Source organism: Silurus aristotelis, assembly GCF_946808225.1.
Source record: "Silurus aristotelis genome assembly, chromosome: 3".
Classification (NCBI taxonomy): domain Eukaryota; kingdom Metazoa; phylum Chordata; class Actinopteri; order Siluriformes; family Siluridae; genus Silurus; species Silurus aristotelis.
This window is the reverse complement of record NC_139576.1, coordinates 12,701,125-12,727,685: the sequence shown is the minus strand read 5'-3', so window position 1 is coordinate 12,727,685 and position 26,561 is coordinate 12,701,125. Positions and strand designations below refer to the sequence as shown.

Here is a 26,561-nt window from a genome sequence, read left to right as displayed (position 1 = left end):
AGCGAGTGGGAGGGAGGAAAAAGGACTGCCACAACAGGTCGGTTCACCGGCGTCACCGCCGTTCTTTATTCAATGTTATTTTTGTTTTATCACACTGGTGTCTGGTCGCTCAGTGCTCGCACGGCACTACTGGCACACACACACACACACACACACACACACACATACACACACACACACGCCTCCGCTCCCTCGGCTTTTATGCGCCTCCTGATCACTGAAACGAAAGCACAGACATCAGGTTTTATTAGTTGCAGGTGAGGCAAATCCCCGCTTACCTGCGTCCTGTTCTGCCCCCCATTCACAAACCGACGCTGGTCCGAACAGAGGGTGAAGGCCCGTCCCAGCAGATAGTAACGGAGGGTGAGGACTGCCCATTTGATGGCCAGGCACTCCCTTTCGATAGTGCTGTACCGTCTTTCCCGCACCAACAGCTCACGGCTTATGAACAGCACTGGGCATTCCTCCCCCTCCACCATCTGGGACAACACAGCCCCCAGCCCTCCGTCCGACACATCGGTCTGCAAAACAAAGGGGAGAAAGAAATCAATTCAATTCAATTCATTTTTATTTGTTTAGCGCTTTTAACAAAGAACATTGTCTCAAAGCAGCTTTACACAGATAATGCGGTGATTAAAAATTTATGTTATTTATGAGTAAGTTTGTCCCTGATGAGCAAGCCGGTGGCGACTGTGGCAAGGAAAAACTCCCCGAGATGGCATAAGGAAGAAACCTTGAGAGGAACCAGACTCAAGAGGGAACCCATCCTCATCTGGGTTACACAGAATGTCCATTTGTGGCAGGTATACAATGTTGCGGGGTACAGTGATGATGATCAAAAGCGAACTGTATTCCTGAGTCAGTGTAGGAGACTGTTGACATCAACTACAGTCCAAACCATCCTCAAAGCTCCCGTTCTTACTCCGGAATTTCATGAAACCACCCAAGGCGTTGATGACAAACCTTCCCCAGCTGCACAGAGTGGCCTCCAGTCAAAGAGAACACTATCCAGAGGCAGGCCCGGACGAAGTGGGAAGATCAATGGAGGGAAGAGGGGCAGGAACAGTGGTCACTGGAGCCTCAGGAGCATGTTTAACTCGACCGAGAGAGAGAGAGAGAGAGAGAGAGAGAGAGAGAGAGAGAGAGAGAGAGAGAGAGAGAAGAGGGTGACAGGAAGAGAAGAATATGGATTATTAAGTGTACCTATTGTTGCATGAGAGTTAAAGTCACTGTGCAGTTTGGACTCTGGCAAGACTCGCTATGGCAGCATAACTAAAAGGGAGAACCAGAAGGCAACACAGACATGAGGGATCTCTGGGATAAGAGATGACCCACCACACCACCATCAACAAACCTGAGTGAACGTGTGAATGTGAGGGGACGACAGCATACAAATATCCCAGTTCACCAAACACTCTATATAAATGTTCCCTCCAGATCTGAGCCTTTACCTGAGAAAAAATCTACTGATTAAAGGCTTGACTAAATAAATATGTTTTCAACCTCGACTTAAACACTGAGACTGTGTCTGAGTCCTGAACACTGATAGGAAGGCTGTTCCATAACTGCAGGGCTTTTTAAGAGAAAGATCTGCCCCCTGCTGTAATCTTCATTATTGGAGGAACCAACAGATAGCCAGCACCTTTTGATCTAAGTAGGCGTGGAGGATCATACTGGTACAGAAGTTCACTCAGATACTGCGGTGCGAGACCGTTAAGTGCTTTATACGTCAGTAGTAGTATTTTATAATCAATGCGAGATTTGATTGGGAGCCAGTGTAGACTGATTAATACAGGGGTGATGTGGTCATATTCCCTAGATCTAGTGAGGACTCTTGCTGCTGCATTCTGAACTAACTGAAGCTTATTTATGCACTTACTCGCACACCCAGACAGTAAAGCGTTACAGTAGTCTAATCTAGAAGTAACAAAAGCATGAACTGGTTTTTCTGCATCCTGTAATGACATCATATTTCTAATTTTAGCAATATTTCTAAGGTGAAAGAAGGCGATCCTGGTAATATTATTCACGTGAGCCTCAAAGGAAAGACTCGGGTCAATAATCACACCAAGGTCTTTGACAGTCGTACACGCTGAAACAGAAACACCATCCAGAGATGCTACGTAATCAGAAAGTTTGCTTCTAGCTGCATGTGGTCCTAGTAAAAGTACTTCCGTCTTATCTGAGTTTAGCAGAAGAAAGTTATCGAGCATCCACTGTCTAATGTCCTTTACACATTTTTCAACATTGTTAAGCTGATCTCTCTCATCTGGCTTTGCTGAAATATACAGCTGTGTATCATCAGCATAGCAATGGAATCTAATACCATGTTTATGAATAATTTCTCCAAGAGGCAGCATATATAAAGAGAAAAGCAGAGGGCCTAAGACAGATCCTTGAGGAACACCAAACTTTACCCCAGAGAGTGTGGAGAACTCACCATTTACATCAACAAACTGATAGCGATCAGTCAAATAAGACCTGTGCCAAGAGAGAGCTGTTCCTTTTATTCCAACAACGTTCTCAGTAGTATAGTGTGATCAATGGTGTCAAAAGCTGCACTAAGGTCGAGCAAAACAAGTAAGGAGACAAAACCTTGATCAGAGGCCAATAACAGGTCATTTACCACCTTAACTAGCGCCGTCTCTGTGCTATGATGAGGCCGAAATCCTGATTGATACATTTCAAAAATGTTATTCATAAGTAGGTGTGAGCATAACTGCTGTGCTACAACCTTTTCTAAAATTTTGGATATGAAGGGGAGATTTGATATTGGTCTGTAGTTGGACAGCTGACATGGGTCAAGGTCAGGTTTCTTAATTAGGGGGTGGATAACTGCCAGTTTGAAGGATTTTGGTACAAAACCAGTGCTAATGGAAGAGTTTATTATTTTTAAAACAGGTTCAATTACCTCTGGAATTATCTGTTTAAAGAAACTTGTAGGCAAGGGATCGAGAATGCAGGTTGATGATTTTGATGAGGAAATTAATGAAATTCTCGTGAATAGGAGTAAAACTTTGTAATTGATTGTCTGTTATAATTACACTGCTGTCTACAGGGTTACTTGTAAAATAATTTGAATTTATATTAACCGTCTGGATTTTTTGCCTGATGTTTTCAATTTTATTATTAAAAAAGTTCATGAAATCATTACTACCTATTGATGGTGTGCATGTGAGTGCAGTGCTTTTATTCCCTGTTAATTTTGCTACCGTGCTGAATAGAAATCTAGGATTATGCTTGTTATTTTCTATGAGGGTGGAGAAATATGCTGATCTAGCAGCACTTAGAGATTTTCTATAAATTAGGAGGCTCTCCTTCCATGCTATTTGAAATACTGTTAATTTTGTTTGACGCCATTTACGTTCTAATTTTCGAGTGGTCTGTTTTAAGGTGCGTGTATGATCATTATAACACTGTGCAAATTTAAGAATGCACCTGATTTGAGAATGCACCTGATCTCCCTGATAAGGTGCATTCTCAAATCAGGTGCATGCAAAAGCGAACCCCCGCAGAGCGCGGCTTTAACACATGTAAAAGCCTGTTGGCACGGCTCCGACCACTGGAGCTCCCTTTTTAGTGAGATCGGTCAGCGAGCTGTTGATGTCCGAAAACATAGGGACTAATCTCCTATAATAGTTCGCCAGCCCCAGGAACCGTCTCACCTCCTTTTTGGTCTTAGGTCTCGGACAGGCCGCAATCACTGCTGTCTTGTCAATCTGGGGACGCACCTGCCCATGACCCAAGTGGAAACCCAGATACCGTACCTCCACCCGCCCAATCGCGCACTTCTTTGGGTTCGCTGTGAGCCCTGCCCGTCTCAAGGTCCGCAGAACCGCCCTGAGATGTTGCAGATGCCGCTGCCAGTCATTGCTGTAAATGACAATGTCATCTAGATATGCAGCGGCGTAACCATTGTGCGGGCGGTGAATCCAGTCCATCAGACGTTGAATCGCCGGGCTCCGAACAAACCAAACGGAAGTGTTATGAACTGGTGTAAACCGAACGGAGTGGAGAAAGCCGTTTTTTTCCCGGGATATTGGCGTCAAGGGGATCTGCCAATATCCCTTGGTTAAATCCAGTGTTGAAAAGTGAGCCGCACCTAACCGATCAAGCAGCTCGTCGATGCGAGGCATTGGATACGGGTCGAATTTAGACACCGCGTTGACCTTACGATAGTCCACACAGAACCGGACCGACCCGTCGGGCTTGGAAACCAGGACCACCGGGCTGCTCCAGTCGCTGTGGGACTCCTCGACCACCCCCATACCTGAAGTTCCTCCCGTACCATGTTTTTTTTGTGTTCGGGCACGCGGTACGGGCGACTTGTCATACAGCCGGGCTTGCCGTTCCTGTGCCTGTAGCAAATGGAGTTTTGCTCTCAGGTCCAGGACGTATTGGATCTTGTTCTTTGCGTTCGAAGGTCCCCCCGTGGAGGCTTGTGGGACTTCTCGTACTGCAAACAACAAGGGCTCGAGCCACTTATCCCAATTCCGTGCGTCCCCCTGTACGAACTTTCGGATCATGCTCTTTAGGGTCCTATTAAAGCGTTCCACCAGGCCGTCGGTTTGCGGCTGATAAACGCTGGTGCGAATCGCTTTAATCCCCAACAGCTCGTACAATTCGTGGAGCGTCCGTGACATAAACGCCGTGCCCTGGTCGGTTAGGATCTCTTTTGGGATCCCGACACGGGAGATGACGCGAAAAAGCGATTCGGCAACGCTACGCGCGGAGATGCTACGGAGAGGCACGGCTTCCGGGTATCGCGTCGCATAGTCAACTAGGACCAATGCGAAGCGATGCCCACGCTCGGTTCGCTCTAACGGACCGATAAGGTCCATACCAATTCTCTCGAATTGGACTTCGATCAGGGGCAGGGGTCGTAAAGGCGCTTTAGGGATGGCCGGCGGGTTTACCAGCTGGCATTCCCGGCATGCCGCACACCACCGTCGTACATCGCCGTAAATGCCTGGCCAGTAGAACCGCTCCGTTAAGCGATCTAGCGTTTTCGCGCAGCCCAGGTGGCCTGCCATCGGATTGTAGTGAGCCGCATGAAACAAAAGCTCCCAGCGGCTTTTTGGGACCAGCAACTGGGTCGAAATTTCACCGGTTCGCACGTCCCGCGTCACTCGGTACAGTTTATCGCGAATGACGGTGAAGTAGGGATACGAAAGCGCCCTATCAGGCTGGATACGCTGACCATCGATTGCTCTTACCTAGTCGAAGGCGTGTCGGAGCGTGTCATCCCGCGACTGCTCGAGGGGGAAATCCCCGGGGGAGATCTCCCATAGGGCAGAATCCGCCGGGGGCGGGACAGGCGTTTTTTCCGATTCCGCCTCCCCAGCCAACACAGCGCGCGTCTCGCTCGGCTTCCCCGAAGCGCATGTCCCATCCGCGCATACTTCCTGAAGTAAGCGCGAAAACGCGGACCAGTTCGTGCCCAAGATCAGCGGATGGGGGAGGCGAACCGCGAAGCGAACCGAAATGACCACCACCGGATACTCGTGAACATCGTGAACATCCCCGTACACCTCACCTTCACCCAACGTACCGCGTCCAATACCTCGCACAGCACCAGGCTTTGGTGGAGGGCGGTCTGTTCACAGCCCGAGTCCAGCAACGCCTGGTGTGTACCCCCTTGGATAATCACCAGTATGCGGTACGTTCCCGCTTGATCGGGGGCAGCCGGTGGCGCCTCGGGGACCCTAACCGACACCCATGACAGGACACTGCTCAGGAAGTGTCCCGGCTCCCCGCAGCGCCAACAGACCGGCCCCGGCTTCCGCTCCGCCCCAGCGCGAGTTGCCTCAAACACCTGTGAAGATAGAGGCACAGATCTGTGAGAGAAAGCAGAGGTAGTGGAAGGCGGAAACAGAAGAGGGAGGGGCTCGTGGCCGCGCCACCGGCTTAGAGGGAAACGGCCCCCGTCTCCGGGGTAGGGAAATAAGGGGAAAGGGGGAGGAGCCAGGCAGTAGTGATGGAAAGGGATCAGCGGCAGATCCGGAAGTGGTGCCCATCGCCGCATACGCGGCTAGGTGGTCCTCGGCCAGCTGCACCGCCTTTTTCACGGTTTCCGGTCACTGGCACTGAACCCACTCCGCCGTCCGTGGCGGAAGACGTGCGACGAACTGCTCCAAGACGACGAGACTTATGACCTCGTCCGCGTTCCATTCCTTGTCCAGCAGCCACCTCCGGCACACGTCCCGAAGCTGGTGAGCGAACGCGAACAGCCGGCCGGCCGACCTCGCGGAGCGTCAGCGCGCGGAAACGTTGGAGGATGGCCCGCTTCAGATCGCTCCAGCATACGGTCCGCCGGTAGCTGCTGGGCCTCGAGCTGGGCTTCCCCGGAAAGCAGCGGCAGCAGGCGGAGAGCCCTCTCCATTCCGGTCCACTCTCCGGCTGCCACTCACTCGAAAAGCTCCAGGAAGGCCTCCACATTATCCTGTGCCCCCATCTTGGTTAGCAGTATGCATGCTGAAGGAAGGGAGGGGGTGCTTGCCGGGGCCTCTCTCGCCCCCAGAGCCTCACGGAACGCCGCACGGTCCTCCATCTGGGCTCGGACCACCGCTTCGAACCGTTGCTCCTGCTCCGCACGCACCTGGAGGAGCGCCTGATGCTGAGTCTGCTGGAGCTCCGCAATCGCCTTTACTAGTTCCGCCAGCGGTGACGGTTCCATCTCTGCCCGACCCGCGTTCCTTTTTCACGGGTTTCGGCACCACTGTGGGAGAGCGAGTGGAAGGGAGGAAAAAGGACTGCCACAACAGGTCGGTTCACCGGCGTCACCACCGTTCTTTATTCAATGTTATTTTTGTTTTATCACACTGGTGTCTGGTCGCTCAGTGCTCGCACAGCACTACTGGCACACACACACACACACACCTCCGCTCCCTCGGCTTTTATGCGCATCCTGATCACTGAAACGAAAGCACAGACATCAGGTTTTATTAGTTGCAGGTGAGGCAAATCCCCGCTTACCTGCGTCCTGCCCCACCCCCCATTCACAAACCTGACGCTCGGCCACGCCCCCGCTGCCACACTTATCTTTCAATTATAATATAGGTTTGTAATTGTTTCCTCTGCCTTGCTGCTAAACTGGTTTCAAGGGCAGACATAGTCTTCTGATCTGGTCCAAGATATTAGAAAGTAGTTTATGCTTAGACTGTAGGACAAGTGCTACAACTGCATACCTGCCTATGCCTTAAACAGCATTGTTAAGTTTGCAGATGACACCACGGTGGTAGGTCTGATCAGAGGTAAAGATGAGATGGCTTACAGAGAGGAGATCCAGCACCTATTAGCATGTTGTAAGGACAATAACCTGGAACTCAACAACAAGAGGACGAAAGAGATCATTGTGGATTATAGACGAGCCGGCAATCACACTGGCATTCCCATTCACATCAACTGTGCTGCTGTTGAGCATATACCCAGCTTTAAGTTCCCTGGAGTCCACATCTCTGAGGATCTCACCTGGTCTCTAAACTCTCTCTATCATGATCACGAAGGTAAAACAGCACCTGTTTTTTCTGAGGAGACTTAAAAAGTCCCGTCTGTGCTACAGGATAGAGAACTACTAGAGAACTTTACCACTGTACTGCTTTGGACCTTAAAAGCCCTTTAAAGGGTGGTAAAAAACTGCCCAACGAATCATCATTACTCAGCTTCCCACCTTGGAGAACATTTGCAATAATCGCTGTCTTCAAAAGGGCGAGGAGCATTATCAAAGATACCTCTTACCCCTATTAATTCTCTGTTGCAAACCGTAAGGCACTGCAGTGGGTGGTGAAAACTGCCCAGCGCATCACAGGGACTCCACTCCCAGCCGTGGAGGACATCCAAAAGAAACGCTGTCTGCGTCGAGCTCGCAGCATTCTTAAGGACTCCTCCCATCCCGCCCATAGACTGCTTACTCTTCTGCACTTTGTTATTGCATGGATGTTTACACAAACCTTTGCTCATTTGCACACTGCTCTTCTTTGTATTGCTGCTCATCATTAAACTATTACCATTGTATATATACCCGTTCTCTGTTTATAGTTATAGCAATTTATTATGTTCACCATTCACATCCTTCTGTAAATCTCTGTGTATAGTAATAGGCATCTGTATATCATGTTCACAATACATATATATATTCATCTGTATATTATTGTTCATAGTACATATATATTCATATTCATCTGTAATTATATTCATAGTACATATATATATTAATCTGTATATTATGTTCTTAGTACATATATATTCATCTGTATACTACATTTATAGTGCATATAGCACAAAGAAAAAAAGATAGATATTTTAGAGTAGTCAATGTGCAGCTTGTATAGAATTAAAGATTTACTGTCTTCTAAAAATCACAAAATACAGTCATTAATGTCAAAGTAGATTGCATAAAAGTGAGTACACCTTAAGTGATAACAGCTGTACATTGTGTAACCATGCCAAACCAAATATCCTATTAATTATGTTTATGTCTGATTGACAGGACCATACAAACGTGTGTATCAAAATGTAATGCTTTGAATACAATTTTCTCATACTGACTGCTGGATTTTTAACATGGCACCTCATGGCAAAAAACTCTCTGAGGATTTGAAAAATAAGATTTGTTGCTCTTCAAGAAGATGGTCAGGGCTGTAAGATCATTAACACTCTGAGACTGAGTTACAGTACAGTGGCCAGGGTTTAGACAGAGGTTTTCTAAGACGGGCTTTACTCGGCAAGGGTTGATCAAAGAAGTTGAGTCCTCGTGCTGTGCCTCAGGTGGAGAAGCTGGCTTAAAAAACACACGAGTGCTGCCAGCATTGCTTTAGAGGTTGCAGAAGTGGAAGGTCTGCTTGTCAGTGCGCAGACCATACGCACATACTGCAACCAGTCGGTTTGCATGGCCATCATCCCAGAAGAAAGTCTCATCTGGAGCTGGCTCACAAGAAAGCTTGCAAACAGTTTGCTGAAGACAACAGTGTACGCACACTTGCAGGTGATCTGTTATTTATAAAGGGAACATTACTTACAGGTGTGTGTATGCACGGTTTTAAAAGTCTGAATATTTTTTGGCCTATCTCTGTTTTGGCTTTCAGGCACACATACACTTTAAGTAAGGATCCTACACACAGTTTTATAAATGAGACTACAGGTCTTTAAATCTATAGAAAGATACACTGAAAGACTGCATAGAATTGGTATGTAGAGCACCTTTAACTTCAGACTGATTAATCCATGGATCTAAATGTGTTTTATATGTGTTGCCATCAGTCTCATTAACTCATACACTAGATGTCTATGATGCACAAACACACCTCAATACAATTTACTCAAACTTAACTAGACTGACAGATATTTCTACATCAAACTGCCTATCTTTATTTTTACTCTTCGGTTTTATTTTTTAACTCATTGTAACTAACTAACTGACCGACCGTCCGTCCGTCCGTCCGTCCGTCCGTCCGTCCGTCCGTCCGTCTGTCTATCTATCTATCTATCTATCGATCTATCGATCTATCGATCTATCGATCGTAATCTAATTACCTAACATGCAAAGTGTCTAAAAAAAAATAATAATGGGTGCTGACTAAATTTTTTCTCTATAATACCTAAGAAATTATGCTTCAACAGCTCTCATCAGTAAGTCATGTCACTTGTCAGATGCGCCCCCTGGCGGAAACAACCATAACTAGACATAGACTAAGGATAGCGGAGCTTACAATGAGCAGCACGTCTACAAAAGGAATGGCTAATGTTAACCGATGTTAATATAACCAACAACGAGGACATTCCTGAACACCCATGGCCATATATGAGGGAGATGTTTGAAATAATCGGCATCAAAAAGGATTCCTGGCGAATGCGTTGCGAATTGTGTCGACCCAAAAAACACGAAGTGCTGGCTTTCAAGAATTCGCCATCAAATTTGAGAAAGCACATACAGGTAATCTAACGTTTTATTGTTATCTTTCTTGTCATGAGCCATTTTAATGTTTTCAGTAACAATATTGTTTGCTATGTCTGTATGTTAGCATAAATTTATGAGTGCACATTTCGGGCATGTGTTTGCTTGATTAGTGAATGTTAGTTAACTTTGCTAACTATACATTTGTAATGCTAGCTAGCTGTTATGTTTATTGGAATATTAATGAACTTAGCTGTTATGTTTATTGGAATATTAATGAACTTAATTCACCATTATTATATCACCCCTGGGTGCATAATGTTTACTTTTAAGAAACTGTAATTCTGTTAGTTAAATTGCTTTTCTATGTCCTATGTGTCTGTCTGTTCCTTAAATCTACTTGTCACTTCTAGAGAAAGCACACCAATCACTTGGAGAGATATACCCAGCTCACTTCAACTGCTCTAAAAAGTAGACCGTCAGATTAGGGCACCCTCATCAAAGCAAATGAAGTTGTGGGAAACCAAGAGGGTCTCACAGCACAGCGTAGATGAAGCTATTGTAAACTTTGTCATTCAGGGTCTACATCCACTAAGTGTTGTTGAACAGGAGGGTTTTAAATCCCTTGCGCATCTCTTACAACCAAGTGTTGCAGTAATGTCTCGAGGTACTGTAAAAAACAAAGTTCAAAAGGCAACACAGGAAATAAAGAACAACCTGAAAGCAGCCATGAGTGAAATTGAGTTCATTCTACACCACCACCGAGCCTCTGTCTGACCTCTTCCCTGAATCTCACACTACACTCTTCCTCCTTCAGCTTCCACCATCTTATTCTTCTTTCAGTCGTCACTCTCCTCCTCTTCTTCTTCGCCTCCAAAACCATCCTACAGACCACCATCCTATGCTGTCTAGCTACACTGTCCCCTGCCAACACTTCATAGTTTCCAATCTGATTCAAAGTTGCATTTCCTACATAGAACATAATCCACCTTTTTGCACCTTCCTCCACTCTTATACGTCACCCTATGATCCTCCTTTTTCCTAAAATAAGTATTCACCAATGCTATTTCCATCCTTTTAGCAAAATCTACCACCATCTGCCCTTCCACATTCCTCTCCTTTAGGCCATACCTACCAATAATCTCGTCATCACCTCTGTTCCCTTCACCTACATGCCCATTAAAGTCTGCCCCAATCACCAATCGTTCATTTCTAGGTACACTATCTACCACTTCATCTAATTTACTCCAGAATTTTTAATTCTCCTCCATCTCACAGCCGACTTGTGAAGCATAGGCACTGATGACATTTATCCCCTTCAAAGTACATATATATATTAATCTGTATATTATGTTCTTAGTACATATATATATATATATATATATATATATATATATATATATATATATATATATATATATATATATATATATATATATACACACACACACACATATATATATATATATATATATATATATATATATATATATATATATATATATATTCATCTGTAAACTACATTTATAGTACATATACATCTTTAAATTACTGTTTATAGTCTATATTTCATTTTATTTAACTATTTTAATCATGTAAAAACTATATATCCTGCACTTGCTGTTATTGCACTCTGGTTAGACCCAAACTGCATTTTGTTGCCTTGTACTTGTACATGTGTAATGACAATAAAGTTTAATCTAATCTAATCTAATATGGACCTTGTACCTTTTATGATATCTACTGTTATCTATTGTAAATTGGCCACTTTGCACTTCTGGTAAGATGCTAACTACATTTAATTTGCTCTGAACAAGTACCATGCAAAAAGTTGCATTTTATTTAAAAAAAAAGTGAGTACACCCCTCACATTTCAGCAAACATGTTAGTGTATCTTCTAAATAAACAATACTACAGAAATAAAACTTATGATAAAAGAAAAAAAGATATATATTTTAAAGTAGTCAATGTGCAGCTTGTATAGAATTAAAGATTTACTGTCCTCTAAAAATCACAAAATACAGCCATTAATGTCAAAGTAGATTGCATAAAAGTGAGTACACCTTAAGTGATAACAGCTGTACATTGTGTAACCATGCCAAACCAAATATCCTATTAATTATGTTCATGTTTTGGTCTGATTGACAGGACCATACAAACGTGTGTATCAAAATGTAATGCTTTGAATACAATTCTCTCATACTGACTGCTGGATTTTTAACATGGCACCTCATGGCAAAGAACTCTCTGAGGATTTGAAAATTAGAATTGTTGCTCTCCAAGAAAATGGTCAGGGCTATAAGATCATTAACACTCTGAAACTGAGTTACAGTACAGTGGCCAGGGTTTAGACAGAGGTTTTCTAAGACGGGCTTTACTCGGCAAGGGTTGATCAAAGAAGTTGAGTCCTCGTGCTGTGCCTCAGGTGGAGAAGCTGGCTTAAAAAACACACGAGTGCTGCCAGCATTGCTTTAGAGGTTGCAGAAGTGGAAGGTCTGCTTGCCAGTGCGCAGACCATATGCACTTACTGCAACCAGTCGGTTTGCATGGCCATCATCCCAGAAGAAAGCCTCTTCTGGAGCTGGCTCACAAGAAAGCTTGCAAACAGTTTGCTGAAGACAACAGTGTACGCACACTTGCAGGTGATCTGTGATTTATAAAGGGAACATTACTTACAGGTGTGTGTATGCACGGTTTTAAAAGTCTGAATATCTTTTGGCCCATCTAATATTTGGCTTTCAGGCACACATACACTTTAAGTAAGGATCCTACACACAGTTTTATAAATGAGACTACAGGTCTTTAAATCTATAGAAAGATACACTGAAAGACTGCATAGAATTGGTATGTAGAGCACCTTTAACTTCAGACTGATTAATCCATGGATCTAAATGTGTTTTATATGTGTTGCCATCAGTCTCATTAACTCATACACCAGATGTCTATGATGCACAAACACACCTCAATACAATTTACTCAAACTTAACTAGACTGACAGATATTTCTACATCAAACTGCCTATCTTTATTTTTACTCTTCTGTTTTATTTTTTAACTCATTGTAACTAACTAACTGACTGACCGACGCACCGACTGACCGACCGTCCGTCCGTCCGTCCGACAGTCCGTCCGTCCGTCCATCCATCCATCCATCCATCCATCCATCCATCCATCCATCCATCCATCTATCTATCTATCTATCTATCTATCTATCTATCTATCTATCTATCTATCTATCTATCTATCTATTGTAATCTAATTACCTAACATGCAAAGTGTATAAAAAAAAAAAAATGGGTGCTGACAATTTTTTCTCTATAATACCTAAGAAATTATGCTTCAACAGCTCTCATCAGTGAGTCATGTCACTTGTCAGATGCGCCCCCTGGCAGAAACAACCATAACTAGACATAGACTACGGATAGCGGAGCTAACAATGAGCAGCACGTCTACAAAAGGAATGGCTAATGTTAACCAATGTTAATATAACCAACAACGAGGACATTCCTGAACACCCATGGCCATATATGAGGGAGATGTTTGAAATAATCGGCATCAAAAAGGATTCCTGGCGAATGCGTTGCGAATTGTGTCGACCCAAAAAACACGAAGTGCTGGCTTTCAAGAATTCACCATCAAATTTGAGAAAGCACATACAGGTAATCTAACGTTTTATTGTTATCTTTCTTGTCATGAGCCATTTTTAAGTTTTCAGTAACAATAGTGTTTGCTATGTCTGTATGTTAGCATAAATTTATATGAGTTGGGAGGCTAGAGCCTAACTTTAGTAGGACTGGGAGAGTTTGTAGACCTCCTGGCCATTTGCAGGATTTTGTTCTGTATTAATATGACTGTTTTCCTCAGTTTAAGTGTGATGTTTTCATATGGTTCTGTGCTTTGTTTTATGTTCATCATACATTGCTGTTTATGGTCTGTGATTTTTGTTTTGTTTTTTACGTATTCCCCCTGATGTTTTTTGCATATAAATGGGGACGTTTATTTTTTGAGGGGGGGGGGACGTATGTAACAGACTTTATTGAATTTTGTTATGCTGTAATAATTCTGGATCGACTGGTGCTCATTGTGTGTAATCCATTTTTTCCCTCGGGGCTTGCATTGATAGGTAAGGGACATGCGCACTTGGGGGTGCTAAAAAGGGTCGGTTACCTCGGGCCGAAGGTTATGCTGTTTAATAAAGTGTTAAAGAGTTTGCATAATCTCGTTTATTGTTTTTACTTAATATAAAGTGTTTAGGCGAACCCTACACGAACGCTCGGTTACATATATATATATATATATATATATATATATATATATATGTATATATATATATATATATATATATATATATATATATATATATAGTTCCTTTTAAAAGAAACTCTTGAAGCTGAACATCAAACATAGCAGTAGCAGCTAGTCACTTGATGACGCAATAGTTTTTTTTAACGTTTTCATGCATGTGTAAAACAAATCTGCTGGATACTGGAAGCCATCCCCTGCTTCTCTCTTAATCAAAATCATGCTTGTTACTGTATGTCTGTTTTACCACAGTGAAGATCTTTGGAAAGGACATAGTCTCCTTCTTCTTCAATATGCTGGAAAAAAAGGTGCTTTTTTTATTGCTCCAACTCTGTGTCTGTGTATATGACATTCTGTGGACAGACAAAGTTGTACAGTCATATTGGCACTATGTTGATCTCTTGGGTTTGGTGAAGGTTCAGGAGATGGAGAGGGGTGGGTGGGTTAAGAGGAAAGGGAACTGGAGGAAGAGGGAAAAGGGGTGGGATTGAAATCACAGGTCTAAGAGCAGGTGCTTGACCCTGTTTAAGAAATAAAGCACATTTATTCATGACTTACCTTTAAGGCCAATAGGTAAGTCATGATGTCATCGGCGGGTTACATAACACAAACCAGGAAGCTACAAAATGGGTGAGAGATGATAGCAACATTAGCTTCTGAAAAAAAAGGAAGGGAAGCGCTGCAGGGATGCAGTGAGTATGGAGGGTTGACGCAGCGTCTCGTTCCCTCAGGGAATAAGGGTTACATAGGTAACCTAGAGATATTCCCTTTTTAGGAACTCGAGCTGCATCAAAATGCTTTGGGAACGAGTGTCCAATCACGACATACTGACCAGTCCCTGCCTAGAGTGTCTGAGCACCAACCTGCAGAACAGAGGAGCCGAGAGTGGCTCTGATGTCAAGGTCATAGAACCTGACAAAGGTGAAAGGGGTGGACCAGCCCGCAGCGTTGCATATGTCCTAGAGAGAAACTCCAGCGGACCAGGCCGTAGAGGCCGCCATACTCCGGATGGTATAAGCCATGACTTCAAAAGGAGTGGGAAGACCAGAGGACTCATAACCAGAGGAAATGGCCCCTACTATCCATCTGCTGAGAGTTTGCTTATTGGCAGGAAAACCTTTACTATGAGGGCCATAGCAGACAAACAGCTGCTCCGACTTTCTCCATAAACTCGTCCTGTGGAAATGTGTCCAGTGCTCGCACATTTTTTTTTTTTGCTACTTTTAGTCGGGGGCTAGGAAAGGAGGGGGGCAGAATGCCTGCAGTACAACAGGTTGTAAGGGAGCCGTAGGCACCTTAAGCACATATCCAGGCTTAGTCAAGTCATGTTAAGTTTATTTCTATAGCGCTTTTCACAACAGACATTGTCTCAAAGCAGCTTTACAGAAATCCACAGTCAAGGTGAATGGTGTGCATTTATCCCTGATGAGCAAGCCATGGCGACTGTGGCAAGGAAAAACTCCCTTAGATGTTATAAGGAAGAAACCTTGAGAGAACCGAGACTCAAAAGGGGAACCCATCCTCATTTCGGTGACATCAAGAGTTTGAACATAAATCTTTCAACAATTCAAAACACTGGAGAGTAAGAACTAGAGTAGAGAGTAGAGAAAAGCACTGGCCATGCCAAGGGTAAACCTCAGTAGAGAAGGGCCCATGGAAAGAGCCTGTAGGTCTCCAACCCTCTTAAGGGAGGATACTGTCAGAAAGGGTCTTTACCGTGAGGTACCTAAGGGCCACCTCGGCCAAAGGCTCGAAGGGGGCTCTCACAATGGCCAAATCCCACACAGGGGTGTTTCCCCAGCGACTGCCCCGCAGGCGGGGTACAATAAGCTGCAATAGCGGACACATCAACCTTCAGAATTGACGGAGCCACCCTTGGAGCAGGTTGGCCTGGTATGCCTGCAACACACTCATTGTGTGGAGGCAACCTGCGGCCTGACCTACTGCGGCGCCTTGCCTACTAAGGCTGAAGTGGCTTTCAACGGCCTAGTAGGCAATACCAGAGCCTTCAGCAATGCAACATCTGGGGAGAGAAGCCAGCTAGCGTCTCTTCGACCCTGGGCATCTCCTTATAGCCGCACACCTTAAACCCAACTACTTTCGCGTACAGTGAGGTTACAGAAAAAAGGCTCTATGGGGTCTCCCAGGACCTGGACACCTCGGTGTGCCGGTTGGAAAAAAACGGAAGCCCCGGCACGGAGGCTGTGACGTGCAAGCTATCTCTAGCTTGGATACAGCCTGCATCATTAACTCCAGGAGCTCCTCGTACAGCACAGGAGGAAGAAATATGGAGCTGTGTGTCACATGCGCCAGGAGAAGAAGGGGAACAGGTGCTCGGCCCAGCAAGGGAGGCTGGAGGGGACTCATCTGTCTCCATGCCTTCTGCTAGGTTGGCCTGCGAGCCCCATTACTTTTGGCGCCTGAGCCGCAATGAAGAGCACTCTCCTCAAAGAGCACTTTCCGGTAGCAGAGTGTGCGCATACAGCGTGAACAATCGTCTCCCTCGAGAGCCGATTGAGCATGCTCCGCTCCCAAGCAAACAACGCATAACTCATGAACCGCAATGAAATGGGGGCAAGAAGGGACACACATGTAGAAATTTTTTTTGCTTTAAGCCATTCCTGGCACAGATTCACACACAAAACGCTTACCTGAATAAACATAAGCTAATGTCGCTACCATCCCTCACCCATTTTGTAGCTTCCTGGTTTGCGTGACGTTGCCCGCCGATGACGTCATGAATTGCTTATTGACCGGATTTCACACGTGATTCAGAGAGTGGACAATGCGAGACATTCCCAAAGCGTTTCGACGCAGCTCGAATTCCTAAAAGGAAATTCTGTTTTTTAAAAGGCTTTTCAGTCTGGGTATTTTTTTTTAATTGTTTTAATGGTTTTATTAATCTCATTCATGTGTCAGGTTTACTTATTATTTTGCTTTGTCTGTTCTAAAAACATGTTACAGCTTTTTGATAAAGCTCTATTTAGTTTCTTTGTAAAATATGATTCAAATTCAAAAACATGCAAAAGCATTTATTAATGTAAAGTGTGTAAAAAAAATTGTGATAGTATTTTTGTGTCCATTTAGCACCACCTTATTTCACTCTGCACATTACTTTTTGGAGCTTGGCATGTTACTGTTGGAAAACAGAGCTGTTTTACCCCTTTCCTTATGTTATTTTAGTGCAGATCTCTGGAACCTTCTTGCAATGGCTGGCATGAACCCAGGGGGCTTTTCCCTCAATCTTTACAGCTGTTGCAGTGGTTAACAGTACCTGTAATGTGCCCTCCATTAGAAGCATACAAATCCTGGTCCATTGTCACTGCTGACTGCTGGAAATCCCCACCTAGTAATAATTTAAGTGCTTTCGCCACAGCTCAAGCATCCTGTTTGGAGAAATTTTAAACTTTTTCCCAATTACGGTGTCAAATGGGAAATGGCTAACATGTCAACAAGACAGTAATTTCCCTCACTTTGTGTTAGTTCTATGAAATCCACCATTAAATTATTATAGGGTTTGTCAGGTGGTGAATAACCGGAAGGTGACATTTCAAAAAGTGTTAGCTGCACAAACTATATGTCTCTTACTAAATATCTTGTGAAAACATTGAAAACCTGCATGTGTTTCGTGGAGTATTAATAGCAACAAATATTTCCCTTTTGCCTATGTGATTGCTTGCATGCACGAATTTAGAATAACAGTGCAAGCGTACTCGTTGCAAACATGGTTTAACATCAGGATCAATCCATACAGAATCAGTAAACTTGGCATCAGATTTTAACCCAACAATGCATTCTTGGCATGGAGGTATGGGGAATTAAAATCAACAAATGAATTGATTTCTGGGGAGACAGACATCATCAGACAGTAAACAGAAAAAGAAGAACTGGAAACAGCAGCTGCTTTTACAGGTGGGTCTGCTGCAAAATTTCTTCTGGCCACCTTACAGGCTTCAATTATATCAATTGCAGCTTGTACTGAGAATTGTGAAGGTGTCTAGATTATGCTCTGAAAATACTTAAACCATGAACATAAAACATATGAAACATGTACAAATTAGTGCTGCAGCTTAAGCTCCAATTGGACTTTATATCCATGTTAGACCTTAAACATGTTACTGTTTCATATTGTTTAGCTTAGTGTTGTCAAAATGAACGCGTTAATGACTGCGTTAATAATGCGGTGCAAATTTCTGTTTGACCATTTTTATTACAAATACAAATAAATAAATATAAAGAGTTGAAATTAAAACCTTCAAGGCAACACACATTCATGACAGCTTTTCTTTACTCAGATAGAAATCCTCCTCTCTAATTTCTTTCACGTAATTTAAAAAACATGCAATCTGATTGTTTAAAGCATCAGCTTTAAGCAACATAGATTAGAATCAACAGGACGCCTGCAGGACACCTTTACAACTAAAAAGAGCCATTTTGGCCCCTCTCCCACCAAATAAAATTTGCCTGTATCTGCAAAACACATTTGACCTTTAAATTATTAAAACACAATTTGGTGTTTTTTGCAAATGTAAGGTAGTTGCCTAGATGCACCACTAGGCAGCACTAGTGTCATTTCTGTATTTCTGTTTTAGAGGGGCTAAAGAGCTGCGGGTTGCCGACCTCCGCCTTAACGCAATTCCCTTTGACAGCGGCAAGACGTGATTTGATTGGATAGAAAAATAAACCGAAAATTACACTTCAATGCACTGCTCCATGATGCAGCACATTTGAGAGAAACATTGTGAAATGAACTACTGGGAATATTGAATACATATTTAGGAACAAAACTATATTAAAACGTAAGTCATTGATTCTGATTTTTAACTGAAATGTACTTATACAATCAGAAAATTGTTAGTTAAGTTTAAGTAAATATGTCTTACAGAATAATCTTAGCTGAATGCAACAATGTGTTGATCAAGACCTGCCACCAGACTATTTTTAATAACTTTAAATTACAGCGATAAAGATAGGATTTTCCAAATTCCTTTTAATACATTCACTGTCATAATTCTTTCTGTATTAGCATATTCCTAACCCTGTAAATGTAATGTAAAAACATCTTTTATAAGGTATTATAACACAGACAAGAGCTTACTTCTTACTGATAATTTTGGATGTGAGAATTAGATCTGATATAAATATGATATTTATAAAACACCAGTGTTATACAAAGTTAAATCAAAATCTTAAATTTGTCCTGCACTCTGTGAGACAGCGCTCATAGTTTTATCACTCTTTCGGTGTTTTAAATTAAAACTGCAGAGTCATTGTGTTTGCGATAGATAGATTAACCCATAGACCTACACAATATCCTTGGCGGTTTAATTCGCATCTCCTAGCAGACAAGGATTTCTGTGCGACTATTTCTAAAGCTATTGATGAATTTTTGTTGTTTAATCGTCTTGACTCTACTCCATGCTCATTATTATGGGAGACTCTGAAAGCCGATCTCAGGGGGCAAATCGTTTCGTACTCTGCTTTCAAATATCAGGAGCACAGAGCTAAACTCAGGGAAATTTAATCGGCTATCAGCCAACTCGATCAGAGCTACGCGTCCAACCCTTCTCCAGAGCTATACAAAGAACGTGTTGAGTTGCAAGCAGAAGCGTTTTCTTTTCCACTAAGGAAACTGAATGCATGTTACTGCAAACTCGTGGATTGTATTATGAATACGGTGACAAACCAAGCAGATTGTTAGCTCATCAGCTAAGACGGCAGGCTGCATCACGCCTAATACCGCAGATTAATAATGACTCAAATGTTACTATTACCGATCCCATAGGGATCAATGCAGTATTTAAGTCATATTACTCTGCTCTTTATAAATCTGAATGCCTTACTGATAATAAGAGACTGGGTGATCTCCTTCAAAGGGTCTCTCTAAGGGACGTGGACTCTCTACTATCTCTTGACAGCAATGCAATAAAGGCAATGCAGTCTAAAAAAGCCCCAGGCCCAGATGGTTTTCCAGTTAAGTTTTTAAAAGAAGTTTATCGATAAATTGGCGCCGCTGCTCCTTGGTGTTCAATGAATCTCTGGATCGGGGCGTGCTACCACCCACTTTCAGTCAGGCCTCAAAAGCCCTTCTCTTAAAGTAGGGCAAGCATCCCAACCTGTGCGGGTCGTACAGACCTCTGTCGCTGCTGAATGGCGACGTGAAAGTGCTGGCAAAAGTGATTGCATCCCGGTTAGAAAATGTACTACCACGTCATATCTATGGAGCAGACTGGATTCATAAAAGGGCGACATTCATTTTTTAACACTCGTACACTTTTCAATATAATTTACTCTTTAAGCAGTCATCTCCTTTGCCTGAGGTGGTAGTCTCATTGGATGCTGAGAAAGCGTTTGATAGAGTCGAGTGGGAATACCTGTTTGCAATATTAAAGAAATTTGGGTTTGGTGATACATTTGTCTCCTTTATCCGCCTCCTTTATAAATCTCCGCAAGCCAGTGTTCGTATGAATAATATTAGCTCTGATTATTTCAGTCTCGGGCGTGGAACCCGGCAGGGGTGCCCACTGTCACCACTGCTATTTGCCCTTGCCATTGAGCCATTATCCATTAAACTTAAATCCTCATTATCCTTTAAGGGTATAACTCGTAAGGGGGCAGAATATAAGGTGTCCTTACATGCTGATGATTTTTTGTTACATGTGACGGATCCTGCAGCCTCTGTTCTTGTCATTTTATCTATCTTGGATGATTTTGGCTCTATCTCGGGATACAAACTGAATTTCCATAAGAGTGAGTGTTATCCGGTAAACAATACCGCTTAACAACTTCAGCGTCTGAATCTGCCAATTAAAATTCAACTGTTCAGGCTTTAAATACCTTGGTATCACGGTGACCCGTTCCTTACCCAAACTTTTTAATGCCAATCTTGCTCCGCTTATGGCAGACATGAAGTCGGATTTTCAGAGGTGGAGCAATCTGCCTCTGTCTTTAACAGGAAAAATCAATGCAGTTAAAATGAACGTTCTGCCCAAGTTTCTTTATTTTTTTCAATCGCTTCCACTATTTTTACCTAAGTATTTTTTTTATTCTTTAGATAGAATCATTAATTCTTTTCTTTGGGGTGGAAAACCACCCAGAATCTGTAAGACCTTATTGCAGAGATGTAGGCTCAGTGGTGGCCTTGCTTTGCCCAATTTTCAAATATACTACTGGGCTGCACATATCCAAAAACTGAACTTCCGGACCAATTCAACAGAATCTACTTGGTGCAATCTAGAGCTACTGTCTTGTAGATCATCCTCTGTATCTGCTCTGCTTTGCTCACCTTTTCCGATCAAACCATCTCGATATACTGACAATCCAGTCGTACTGAACACACTTAAGATTTGGTTTCAGTTTAGGCGTCACTTTAAATTTAGGGCTTTATCAGCACTGAGTCCCTTGAATAGAAATCATTTGTTTCCCCCGTCACTTTTGGATTCAGCTTTCTCGCTATGGCACGAAAAAGGCATCAAGCAACTGTATCATTTGTACAAAGATGGCGTCTTTAGAAGTTTCGCCAGCCTATCCTTGAAGTATGGGCTGCCTACAGCTCATTTTTTTCGATATCTCCAAGTCCGCAGCTTTGTATCTAAATGCCTTCCCAATTTTCCCTCTGTACCCCCCAAGCAACCTTGGGAGAGTTTAGTCATGTTTACTCCACACCAGCGTAGTTTGATTTCCCAGATATACAGTTTCATTTTATCTCTCAATAGCTGTAATACAGATAAAACCAGGACCGCATGAGAGGAGGAGTTGGGGCTGCAGTTTGGCGACGAACGGTGGGAGAAGGCCGTAGAGAGGATACGGCCCACCACTTCCTGTGCCTGCCTCAGTCTAATTCAGTTTAAGGTTTTATACAGAATTAATCTTTCCAAATTGAAACAAGCAAAAATCTAATCTGGGTTTGAGGACAGATGTGACAGATGTCATGATACCCCCTGTCATTTAGGTCATATGTTTTTACTGTGCCCGAAATTACATGCATTCTGGACAGGTTTTTTCGGCATTATGTCCTCCATATTTGGAGTGCAATTGACGCCATGCCCACTGATATATTTGGGGTTACCAATGAGTCAGTATCACTGAGTTCTGTACACAAAGATGTTTTAGCTATCTCATCTTTGTTGGCCAGATGTTGCATACTTTCTGAACTGGAAAGCAATAGGATGTCCTTCCATCTCTTTGTGTTTTTTCTTAAGTTGGAGAAAATAAAATATACACTGAGGGGTTCACCTGACACTTTTTTTTGCAAGTGGCAACCTGTGTTACCTGAATAAAGATCAAAATCGGTCAAAATTGGACTGTATGCATAACCTTTCTTTTGTTTCTTCAGTTGTTTAAACAGGGGGATGTGTGTGTCTGTGTGTGTGTGTGTGTGTGTGTGTGTGTGTGTGTGTGTGTGTGTGTGTGTGTGTGTGTGTGTGTTCGGGGGGGTCTTTGTCTGGGGGTTTGTTTGTGATTTCGGGGGGTGGGGGTGTTTGCTCTTTGTTGTTTGAAAAGAAAAAATGGAGAATTTCTGTTTACATTTCTGTATCTGTGATTGTTGATTTTTCAATAAAAAGATTTTTTTTTAAAAATACACATGCCACTCTTTATTTATTTTTACATTTTGACTATATAATGTTACTTAATTTCTCCTTATTAAGGCCGTGAGTTAATGAGTATGATAAAGTTATAACTTACTCATACTCCCCCTCATTAACATCATTCAGAAGCATTATTATTTTTTATTGTATAAAATATAGTTAATAAATAAAATGAGTAATGCATTATTCACCATATATCTAATAAGACTAGGTTTACAATTCAGCATATTTCAGTGTGTTTCATATAAGTTTCTCTTTGTCAGGTTGGTAAAGTTGTTCACAGTGAGATTTGCTGATAACTTACTGGTATTGTACGGTGTGATCAGGGCACCCATTCATGGAAGGCCAGATACCCAGATACCTACTTGTGTTTACTCTATTGGCACTATCAGGATTTATAGTGCTCATTGGAAACATTGAATCTTTGGAGGTGAGTACAACTTCATTCAGAGCCCGATATGTCTATAGAGGCAGCTGATTTGTTTGTTATAAGTTAATTACTTTAACTGCATACAGTTGTAAGATCTTCATAGAATAAACATGGACTATTTAAAACAGACATATGGCTATTGAGCAAATTTTTGAGTGATATCAGCATAAGCAAAGCGCAACCCAAGCAAAGACCTGGCTGTTGTTATACAACCATTTGATCTAACCACAATTTGTCATGCTATGATTTTTGGGTTTTATAAATACATACAACGATGACCTTATTAATTACTCATCCCCTAGTTTTTTCAAGAGTACAAGAAAGGATACATCTTTATTGTGACATTGCTCATCTATTGCTTATTTTAATAAATAAATGTATGAACAACATACATGGGATGCACTTAAAGGCAGTCTGCATGTTCTATACACAATTAGAAATTGCATTAATTTTTTAACTTCAGAATTTTGCTTTAGAAGCTAATAACTTCATGTAACTTACAGTATCTAGACATTTATTGTTTTTGAGGACTGCCCAGAACTAAATTGTATCGAATTGCTCTGGGTTTAACTTGATTGCAGGCTAAAAATTAATATCCCAACTAAAAAGATCACCAGTGTGTGTGAGCCAGCCTTAACATCCTCTTTTCTTTATCTATTCGGTTAGAGCCAGAAATGTCGAAAATGGACATCCACAAACCTTTCCTTCAACCCATTCACTGCTCAATTTACAGAGCATTGCAAAAATATTCATATCCCTTTAATATTTCTGCATTTTGTCACATTATAACCACAAACTTAAATGTATTTAATTGGGATTTTGTAATAGACAAACACAAACTGTACATGGAGCATTGTAATTGGTTAAAGAGTCCAATTCGAATGAAAATGCTCAATATATACACCTTAGTCGGAATAAAAATGCCAAAACCGAAAGTCTGTTGAAAATCTGTTTGAGAGGGGTAGTATAAACCTTTCTATAAACTGAACAGAATAAAGATTCTGCCATTTAAACGTGTTAAAGTGATTACTGCAGTTAATAAGACCCATTACTTGAGGGACAAAATACACTTTCTTAAATCTCTTCTCCTGGCATCCATGTCAGGTTTTGTATCGGCCAAAGGAAGAACCACTCCCACCAGTCCTTACTACGGACCTTCATCCACATGCTTTTTGGAGGAGGGAGGGGTAATGTTGAAATGAACCTTAGAGATGCACAGCCATGAAAAAGCTCAGCTTCCTGCGTCCGTCTTTTCCTTCTATCTTCCAGCAGTAGTATGTCTACAAATTCACGCTGTTGCTTGATTAAGAGCAACACTTTAGATACAAATAATGTGCATAAGAAAAAATGGAACCTTATGTTGACAGGACATAGGCTAATGTAAGCATATCACAAAGTCATTCCAATTGAAAGCGCCAGCACATGTAAACATCATATCGGATTAGAGAACATCTCATGGAAACAGTCCACCAAATCTTTCAATCAGAAGGACAAAAAAGTGTACATGTAAATGTGGAAAGAGGTGACAGCTGATGTTTCACCAAGCAGAAAGTTTTTTTTTTCCACATAAATGTTTGCCTCGTCACTTTCCTTTTCAGTATTCATGCCAGGCACACACACTCCCATGGTTCAGCCGTACTTTTTAGTAAAGTACCTAGTTTGAAATACACATCTCTACACCAATGCATACACAGACAGCTCTGCTTGATGTGTCTCTCCCCTGAGGCTTTTGTCTCTCTCCTTTTTATCCACGTCACCAGACACTGAAACCGAGCACTCTGATTACTCACATCAGCCCCAGGTCTGCTTTCTCTGGCTCCAACCTCAACTCGTGTGCCTGCAACCACACTAGTCACATCACTAAAATGTACTGAGGACAAAGTCCATTGCTAGTTATTACTGCTGGTGTGTCTTCAAGATTAATGCCCACTGCTTTAATTGTGTATCGGTTTAAACTTTCTTTCGGCTTCTCCCATTAGGGGTCGCCACAGCGGATCATCCGTGTTCGTGATCCACATGTTCGATTGGGCAAATGTTTTTACGCTGCATGCCCTTCCTAACCCAACCCTACTCATTTATCCGGGCTTGTGACCAGCGCTAAGAGTGCACTGGCTTGTGCAACCCTAATGGCTGGGGTCGGTTCCCTGACTGGGGATCGAACCCAGGCCGCAGCGGTGAGAGCACCGCATCCTAACCACTAGATCACCAGGGAACCGCTTAAATGTGTATTGGATTATTCTTGTGTATTTAAGAAACTATTTTTTATGCTTGCAGGATTTTAATGATCAAATAACATCCACCGTCTACAAAATACAGAGCAGCATTCACTCAGCCTTTAAGCGTCCTAAAATCCTATTGCCACTGAAAGTAAACCACACCTACTGTGCACAATTTGGCCAGGAACCCACAGCAGAAGAGGCCAAAGAAGAGATAGATCTGCTCAGTTCCATTGCATGGCCAGGTCCAGTGGTGCAAGGCCTGCCTTTGGAGGTTAGCAGCGACCCTTGCAAGAGCTACTTTATGATCCATGGCCCACCAAGGCAACACATAGGTGGCCAGCTTGTGGTCAATGTCCATATGCAGAACTTTCTGGGCCTGCCTAAGAAGCATGGTGGAGATTTTCTGATAGCTCGACTCCATTCACCAGAGCTGGGTGCTGGAGTTGCAGGGAAGGTGCATGACCACAAAGATGGTAACTATACAGTGATTTTCCCACTGCTGTGGGTTGGTGTAGTGTGGGTACAAATCACCATGGTGCACTCAAGTGAAGCAGTGGTTGTGCTTAAGCGGCTGCAAGAAGAGAAACCTGATAGGGGGGTTTTTAAGAGTATGTTCTGCTCTGGTGCTGCCTTAGAGACCACTGTGTGCAACTTGTGCTTACCGCTCAACCAGGATCCACTTTGCTACACTGACATTTTAACTGGAGAACCCTGGTACTGCTATAAGCCAAAAACACTAGGCTGTGATGCACGAGTTACACATTTTAGAGCTGACATGAAGGGAAACCTTATAACAAATTATGATGCACAGTTTTTTCAGAGGTAAGACGGCATTTTTGTAAATGGAAAATAAAATAAGTTAATTTAAAGAAAAAAGAATAGTCAATACTTGAGAAATTTGTTTTGTTCAAATGAGAGTACAATTATAAAAGAAAATACAACTATTTTCTTTTAATGACTAATGAGACAGTTTTGCTATCCTCATATAAAAATAACACTTAAAAATGTGTTTTAGTGGGATAAATCTCAAAGTTCCTATACATTCATCGGGGATGGGCAATGTAACAGTAATACCTGCAGATGAAGGTAAGTTGTGATTTATTTATTTTTTTGGCCCAATGTAATGCTATC

At 42.6% G+C, this 26,561-nt stretch overlaps 1 protein-coding gene and 1 long non-coding RNA gene across 2 annotated transcripts; one reads left to right on the top strand and one right to left on the bottom strand.

The window, feature by feature from the left end:
- Window positions 1-38: 38 nt before the first annotated feature.
- On the bottom strand, window positions 39-292 carry LOC310723822. Its single transcript, XR_014532801.1, has 2 exons — window positions 159-292; window positions 39-126 (listed from the first exon to the last, which is right to left on the bottom strand). It is a non-coding gene; the product is annotated as an uncharacterized lncRNA (long non-coding RNA).
- Window positions 293-17,804: 17,512 nt separating this feature from the next.
- LOC310723735 (NXPE family member 3-like) lies at window positions 17,805-26,561 on the top strand. The gene is made up of 5 exons (XM_083537156.1): window positions 17,805-18,105; window positions 18,786-18,992; window positions 23,045-23,211; window positions 25,486-26,252; window positions 26,446-26,561. The coding sequence occupies exons 3-5, from the start codon at window positions 23,119-23,121 to the stop codon at window positions 26,525-26,527; spliced, it is 942 nt and encodes a 313-aa protein (XP_083393282.1). The 5' UTR covers window positions 17,805-18,105; window positions 18,786-18,992; window positions 23,045-23,118; the 3' UTR covers window positions 26,528-26,561.